We start from the raw sequence: 8,856 nt of genomic DNA, 5'->3' as shown, positions 1-8,856 counted from the left end.
CGAAACGACTAATTTTTTATTTATTAAAAGGCTATATTTTTAATAATTCAACACTTATAATTGTTCGACAATATAAATATTTTTACACCGTAAATACATATAAATTAAATTCTTATTTATATAATGTAAATGATATATATATATATATATATATATATATAGAGTTAGGATCCGTTGACACCAGGTGTCAAACTTTAATTTGACACCAAATCTCAACCGTCTATTTCTTTTAATCAAAGGCTAATAATAGTTTCCTATATTAACTTATGTGTGTACCTATTTAGAAGATTCCTTATTTTTAGGTTGCATATAAATTTGATTTGTTGTTCTACCAAAATAAAAATTTTGATAAACGTTCTACCAAAAAAAATTAATTTTTTTGTTCTACCAAAAAAAATTAATTTGCTGTTCTACGATAATAAATTGTTGTTATCCCCATCATTACTATTCTCCTTGCGTTTTCATTCTCCTTTGCTTAAGTGCCAATGTCAATTGCAAACTATGCACATAAACAACCTACTACCAAACTCAATTTAATTAAAATGGTTTTCTAAACTAAAACCGATAATTTTTTTAAAAAAAAGCTAAAACCGATAAAATTGAATTTTTATACCCATATATATCATGATTGGTGATTCATATATGTATTTGCTTTCAATGATTTACAACCTATATGTCCAATAGATTCCTAAACTCAATTCATACACCATGGGAATGAAAACGCAAAGGGGAATAGTAATGTTTGGGGAGATTGAATGACAATAAATCAATTTTTTTTCTAGAGCAACAAATTTTTATTTTTTTTTTATTTGAACAAATTATTTTTTTTGGTATAACAACAAATCAAATTTTTATGCAACCTAAAAATAAGGAATCTCCTAAATAGATACACACATGAGTTAATATAGGAAACTATTATTAGCCTTTGATTAAAAGAAATAGACGTTTGAGATTTGGTGTCAAATTAAAGTTTGACACCTGGTGTCAACGGATCCTAACTCATATATATATATATATTTACAAATTATAGTATACTAATGGTATATGATGTAATATTGCTTTAAAAAAATGGTATATGATATAATATGATATATTATGTTATGTATATGTGTGTATGTAGATGAAGGGGAGGGGGGGCCTTGGCCACTGCTTGCCCCCCTTCAGATCCGTCCCTGCTCTCCAGTGAAGTGAGAGGTCCGGTGGAATCATGACTTTCCAAATTAATAAAATTAAATTAAATTTAAAAAGGTAAAGATTTTGAGAGGTCATGGTGGTAATCATGATTCCAAATTAAATTTAGCATAAGTAATTTCACGGGAGGTAATCCACTCCCCTATATATTACCTTGTAAAACACGGTTTTGTACCACTTCCACAGGTGGAGCAGCTATTTCCCTTGAGTTTTTCATCTTGTGCTGATATCAACCGTTCATCCACTAATTACTATCATTGACGGTATATAATAGGCTGAGATGAGTGGTTGAGATTGCAGCATCACCATTTTACCACCGAAGAGGGTCCAAATTAGGTGGAGATTCTTGGTGTGTTGAGACTCTGCTCTTTGCCACCTCTACGATTTTATTAACCATGTTCTCTTATAATAAAGGAAAAGAACTTGGAAAAAAAATAATTGCAATCTTCAACCGACTATTTTGAGAGTGTCCACAAGGAAAATACTCTATTTTGTTGTCGGGAGAAACAATGGTCAAAATTTTGAAAAACTTATGCTAAGCAAAAAGTATGTAATCGATGCACTTGTTACCTTAGCAAAAACTATGTTGAAAAGAAACCGTTCAATAACGATGATAAAGGAGAGAAATCTAACTCATCAAAGAAGCCTTAATATTTTGGTCATGTTAATATGTGTCATAATTTTAAATAAAAATCTCTACATTAATCTCCTTCACATATGCCTTTTCCCTAATTATTTTCTTCTTTTATTTTTTTTTTCCACCGTCAATTTAATCTGGTTCGGGGGTCAGTTCTGGCATCAAGTGGTTACAGTCCCCTTTCGATTGCAGTTACGGGGGATCAAACCGCAATCCTCCCTACCAAGTTCAGCACCAATCACCACTGAACCAAATAACAATTGGTTTTCCCTAATTATTCTCGTAAAAAAGAAAAGGAGTCTTGGCATTTACTTCTCGACAGTTTTTCTTCTTTTTTCTTTCAATAAAATTAAATTGAAGGAATAAACCCATCAAGTGTTGTGATTTAAAGAAAAGGAATAAGTATAATTTTTTGGATAAAAAGAAAAGGAATATAAAAAAAAGAAGTTCCTGTCCCATAATCCAAAATGGATTACAGATGTAAGGAAGAATAAAGGACCTTGGCTTCAAATTGGATTTACATCGCCACAAAACTTGATCTGAATCTGATGACATATACAAATCTTCTTTGCAGGTAATTTATCTAATTTATAATAATCGTACAGATTTTAATTTTAATATAAAAAATGGGGAAAATTGAGACAAATAATATTTGTGACCCAATACCAAATCTGAAAAGCAAAAATATGGTAATAAGACAGAATCAAATCCAAAAAAATTAATGCTGGTTAGGAATGAGAAAAGACCCACAAAAAGTTCAAGAGTTGTTGAGCCATGGGCCAAAAGGTTGAATCGAATCGAATCACATACTCCATTGAGCTACAGTGCCTCTATTCTAACGCCGTTTTGTCACGCCTCTTTCCCCTTACACAATAAACCACAAAAATACACAATCTGAATAGTGAATAGTAGGACAAATGGCACTGCACCAAACTAAGTACAAACACACACCAATGCTATACCCTTGGGAACAGTACATCGTACCCCACAATATTAACGGCTACATATCCACCTTCGTTGCCGGCAACTATGCCAAACCCACATGATAATGTCAGATAACCAGCTCCGTCAAGCAGACGGAAACAGTGACATTATTTGTGCCGTTCTGTTTGTCAGCAAATGCAACAAAGTACCCCACTAGTATCTTAATTAAGCTGCATTTGTCAAAGACGTTGACTGCCTCAAAACTCACAAGCCAAAGAGAGAGAAAACCAGAAAATGTCCCCAAAAAACATTGGCTGCAATGTTTTGTTGATTTGTTCTAATTGAGAAAATAATAACAAGGAGCTACTGCAACTAGTAGTACTACTGTTACAATTCTAATAATGAAATAGAATTTGAAAAATTAAAAATGGGATATTTAAAAAACATTAAAAAAAAATGACAAAATTAGGCTCTGGAAAGTTGGAGTTTTGGGTTATGCCGGAGAATGATGAGAGGTGGGATCAGCTGAGGATGGGATATCAGGACCAACACGACAACCTTCGAGCATGAAAACAATGTCGGACATGGTTGGTCGATCAAGCGGATCTGGTGCTGTGCAAAGTAAACCAACTTTCACACCTAGTAAAAACTCTTCCCATTCTGAAGATTCTGGGTCCAATTCAAGTAAACCAGGTTCTAATAGCTCTGTAATTTGACCTCTTTGAAGCTGTTTTTTCACCCACTTCACAATGTCTTCATCTTGTGTGAACATTACTGGTCTCTTTCCTGTTAGAAGTTCCAATAACACAATGCCAAAGCTGTAAACATCGGATTCCTTAGTGACTTCACCGGTTAAGATTGCTTCAGGTGAAACATAACCCAATGTGCCAACTGATGTTGAACTGGAGGCTGCGTCTCCTTGAGTGGCTACTGTTAGTCTTTCTAACCCAAAATCTGATAAATGGGCTTCGAAGTCTGCATCGAATAGAACGTTTTGAGGTTTTACGTCACCATGGACCATTGTGGATTGGTGTATGAAGGCTAACCCACGGGCGATTCCTAGTGCAATGAGGTGTCGCATTGGCCAATTTAGAACATGGCCATCTTGATGAGAAGCTTCTTGGAGTAGTGTTGCAAGGTTTCCATTGGGCATGTAATCATATGCCAAAAGTCTCATCTCTGGTGGTCCTGCATAGTAACCTCTCAGAACCGTTAAATTTCGGTGCTTTATTTTGCCTAGTGATTCAGCTTCTTTTCTGAACATGTTCTCATCCAATGATCCATCAGGGAGCCTGCGAATTGAAAGGACCATTCCATCATTGTAGCAGGCCTTGAATACTAATCCAAACCTTGTTCTGCTTAGTACATTTTCCTCGTCGAATTGTCTTGTTGCTTCAATTGTTTCGGCAAGTGTGACTTTGGTGTTGAACATCACGAGTTTTGGCCCACCATTTTCACTGCTGCCACGGCCTCCACTTGCTCCTGAACTTGCTCTTGCAGGACTCTTTTTCTTCTCCCCGGAAACCCTTTCTTTGAGCTTCTTGCGCCATCTCCATAAACCAATGATGTAAAAACAGCAAAACAGGACTAATATGCAAGCTCCTATAGCAATGATGATAATCAACACAATCAACCTCTTTTTGTCCCTATTCTCTGTACCTTCACACTTTGATTCCAATGGCTTCCCACATAAACCCTGATTATCAGCAAATACAGCAGGGTTGTTGAACCGTGATCCCAAAGTTTGTGGTATCTCACCTTCCAAATTGTTCCCCGAGACATTGAAATAGACCAAACCAGGGATCGTAGACAAATTACTAGGAATTTCCCCACTCAAGTTGTTAGCAGAGAGATCCAGCATTGTTAGCTTTGACAGATTCGACAATGACCCTGGTATGGCACCAGCAAGATTGTTGTGATCTACTAACAATGTGGTCAATGACAAACATTTGGAGATGTCCTCAGGCATATCCCCAGTTAATTTGTTACCACCCAAATCAAGCACTTTCAGATGTGTTAGGCGAGAGAGCTCAGTAGGAATATGACCTGCCAATGAATTTGATCCAAGCTCAAGAATTTCAATATCAGAGCTGTTTCCAATTCCTGAAGGAATTATTCCTGTAATGCGATTATGAGACAATGAAAGAACAACCAACGATCGAAGAAAACCATAGTTCTCAGGAATATGCCCAGAAAAAGCATTAGAACTAAGATTTACAAACTGCAAACTCATCAAACTGCTGAAACCTTCAGGCACTACACCAGACAACTTGTTCTCCTGCAGAGCAATAACCTGTAGATTGGGCAACCCCGAGAGCTCAAATGGTAACTCTCCAGAGAGATTCTGTTTGCTCAAGTCAAGTGTAATTAGCTTGAAAAGATTGCCCAAACTAGAAGGGATTTTTCCAGAGAAGCCATTACCACTCAGATTTAGAACCATTAATCGATTCAAATTCCCAATACTATCATAAATTGCACCAGTAAACTTGTTATCACTAAGGTCTAGTGTTGTCAAATTGCTCAAACTCATTATCATCTCAGGCATAGTTCCATTCAATCTATTGCTTCTCAAATTCAAGGTTTCAAGTAAAGAAAGGTTACCAAAACTCACAGGAACTGAACCAAAGAAGCCATTTCCACCAAGAGATAGCACCTTGAGTCCCTTCATATCTCCGAAAAACGGAGGAACTTCTCCGGCAAAATTGTTGCCTTCAAAATCAACAACACTGAGGGACCTGCATTTCTTGATTTCCACCGGAATGACGCCGGTGAATGAATTATTAGCCACCTTCAACTCCGTCAACGCAACGAGATTTCCTATCTGCCGCGGAATCTCGCCGGAAAGTGCATTGCTCGAAAGATCAAGCACTGACAACGTGGTTACATTGGTCAACCACAAGGGAAACGTGCCTCTTATGCTATTGTGTTGAATATCCAAAACCTGAAGAACACTGTAACACGTGCTTGTCTCGAGCCCAACGAAATCCGTGAAACCATTGAATCCAAGTTGAACTATCCGCAACGACGGCGCGTGAACAGAAACATTGCAGAAAACAGAAGCAGGAATTGAACCAGTAAGATTATTCTGAGAAAGAGACATCACCTGAAGCATCGGAAGCGCCGAAATCGCCGACGGAATCACGCCGCCGAGTGAATTTCCCTCGGCGCTTAAATGAACAAGCGAAGAACAATTAGCAAGTGCAGAAGGTAGCGTTCCTTCAAGAAAATTATGATCAAGCCATAGATATTGCAGTTTCTGAAGCTCCCCGAACGTCGCCGGAATCTCACCGGAGAAGTGATTATACGAAAGGTTGATAAGATGAAGAAGAGAGAGATTACGAACGGTACTCGGAATCTCACCGGAGAAAGCATTCGACGATAAGTCAAGATACTTCAAACCAATCGGAAGCTCTCCGGGAACAGTTCCAGATAGATTATTCTGAGCAACATTAAGAATCTGAAGACCGGTTAGGTTTCCGATCTCCGGCGGAATCTCACCGGAAAACACATTATCCTGCAAGAACAAAAACCGAAGTAACTTGCATTTCATCAACGCTCTCGGAATCGTTCCGTTGAAGAAATTCGAACGAAGACTCAATTTCCTTAACATGCGTAACTCTGAAAGACGTTCACTGAGTCTACCACCGAGTTGAAGACGAGGCAAACGAAGCTCAGTGACTCGGTCATTGTTACAAGCAACGCCACGCCAGTCACACGGTGCTTCCGGTGAAGATGGATCCCAACCGTCAAGTGCTCCGAGAGGATCATGGAGGTTTAGTTTAAACGACGTTAAGGCTTGGATCTCTGGTACGGTTACAGTTACGGTTGTGTTACTGTTATCGGCGTAGGATAAGAATGGTGCGCAGAGTAACAGAATGAAGAGAAAAGTATGCATGGTTTTTGTTGAGAAGTGTGATAGAGAAGAGTAATGAAGAAGATTAAATAGTGTGCTAAGGTTAACTTAACACTTAGCAGCGTACATTAGCACAGTCTAAGATAGAAAACTCGGTTATGAAGATTGAAGAATGAATTATGCACACAAGTTATTCTTTCTTCTCTCTCATTTTTGTGTCTAATGTGTCTATTTTGAGTGTTGTGGAATTGCACTGTGATGTGAGTGTTTCTTTTTTTTATTTTTTGTGATTGTTTATTGGTGTGTCTCTATTTCTCTATTTCTAGGAAATAGAGACTTTTTTGTTGAAAGTTGAAAGTAGAAGGCTTTGAACGAACACTTTTTTGAAAATGGGGGGTGGTACACTGTGTGACGTTTAGCTGGGACCCCAGGCTATACAAACTTTTTAACCTCAATATGATGTGATATGACTTGAATCATTATTTATGCCCCACACTATCTTTTCTGTTTTGTTTTTTAAAATAATTCATTCAGCTACATTATAAGTCCGTTTCATAAAAATAGCGGATAGTTGAAAAGTTAGATTATAACCGATGATAATTTTGTTTGACAAAATTAGATTTTGAGTTTATAACTTCAAAGCTCCAATCTTTCTGTTTACGTGGAAATTTGGTAAACAACCGCTAGTTTGAGTGTTTAAACTCGCGAGACCAACTAAAAATCTCAGTTTTTTACAAAGCTTTTCTCAACCATGTCCTTCTAAGCCTTCGAGACTTTCTTCCATTTCGACATGATCGAAACTTCGACGCGATACTTGAAAGCCACATTTTATTAATATAACCTTCAAATAAATAATGGACCTACTAATTAATTTTTAATTAATAAGCACCAAATTTATGCCCAACACTTTCATTGTCGTTCGTTGAGTCGGTGTTGATGTTCAGGTCTGCAAGGGTCGTGTGGTAGTGTTGCATCTAGTTTTCTGGCTGGTTGGTGGCGGTTATGGGTCTTGCCGGATTCTGGCCGTCCTCCTCTACGTCAGAGGATTGGGGAAGAGACTCTTATATAGGCACGACTCCAAATAAAAAATATTTGGGCATATACACATAAATGACAAAAATTAAATGGTATATAATTTAGTCACATCATGTATTATTTATTAATCATTTTACCATTTACTTTTTTGAATGCATGTGTGTGCTAAAATGTATTATTTATGGTTGTGTGTGACCAAGTATTGCTCGGGTTGGGGTTGTTCTTTTAAACGAGTTCAATGTATGTTGTCTACATATATTCGGGTTGGGAGAAATACTTTACTTGGGCACAAACCCAATAGAAAAATATTTAGGCATACATTCATAAAAGGCAAAAAGTTAAAGCAAAAATAATATTGTCACGTCACTTAATATTTTCTTTTTAATTTATTTGATTTATGTGTGTGTGCCTAAACATTTTTCTCTTAGTTTTGTACCTAAGTAAGTGTTTTTCCTCGGGTTGGTGGCCTCTGTTGTTGTTTATCCTTGTCTCTGACTTGGACCGTTGGTGTGAAAGCGCTATTATTGTTTGTTGTGGTTTATGCAGGGAGCTGACGATACATGAATTAGTCTTTGTTGATAGTCATTTTATTTATCGAGTTGAGTTGTGAAGACCCACCAACACTTTTTTTGCTATTTGATTTTGTTCCCGCATGCGAGTTAGTTGGATAGTACCTATTTAAATGATTATGTAGTTTGAGATCTACTTGTCACTAATACTTAATAGTTTGTAATTCTAGAATTCATTTTTGCACGTTAAATCTATTATAAAAAAAAAATACTTATTTTAAGTAATGTTTTTTTCCTTTTGTTTTGGGAGTATTTTTTACTTATTTTAAGCAATGTTTTATCCTTTTGTTTTGGGATTAGATTGTGCTGAGGTCCATCTCAGCTATATTTTCTTTTTCTTGAATTGGAGCTATTCAATTGTGGAATTGACAAGTGGTGAGCCAAAACAATCTCATGGGGGCTATGATTATATGTATATATGGAGGGAAATTGGGACTTTTCATACTTTTGGACGGCTGGGGCATACGACATATTTATATTTTTAAATATCTGTTTTGGCACTTTATGTTTCATCCTCCATGATTTTGGCTCAATGTTAGGTGTTTTTTTCCTTTAAAAAGTCTATATTACACATTGTTTGTTCCCTTTCAATTGAATTGTCAATATATATAGACTGAAATTGAAAGCAAAAGGAGCCAAGTTTTTAA

At 36.7% G+C, this 8,856-nt stretch overlaps 1 protein-coding gene across 1 annotated transcript; it reads right to left on the bottom strand.

The window, feature by feature from the left end:
* Nucleotides 1-1,932: 1,932 nt before the first annotated feature.
* On the bottom strand, nucleotides 1,933-7,035 carry LOC123908045 (probable LRR receptor-like serine/threonine-protein kinase At4g36180). The gene has a single exon (XM_045958551.1). The coding sequence runs from the start codon at nucleotides 6,645-6,647 to the stop codon at nucleotides 3,246-3,248; it is 3,402 nt and encodes a 1,133-aa protein (XP_045814507.1). The 5' UTR covers nucleotides 6,648-7,035; the 3' UTR covers nucleotides 1,933-3,245.
* Between the last annotated feature and the right edge of the window lie 1,821 nt (nucleotides 7,036-8,856).

The sequence above is a fragment of the Trifolium pratense genome, linkage group LG2 (assembly GCF_020283565.1).
Source record: "Trifolium pratense cultivar HEN17-A07 linkage group LG2, ARS_RC_1.1, whole genome shotgun sequence".
NCBI lineage: Eukaryota > Viridiplantae > Streptophyta > Magnoliopsida > Fabales > Fabaceae > Trifolium > Trifolium pratense.
The sequence above is the reverse complement of the archived record's forward strand: the minus strand, read 5'-3'. Positions and strand labels throughout refer to the sequence as shown.

Excerpts from the sequence above, each read along its gene's own strand:
- LOC123908045 (XM_045958551.1), bottom strand. The coding sequence starts at position 6,647 with ATGCATACTTTTCTCTTCATTCTGTTACTCTGCGCACCATTCTTATCC.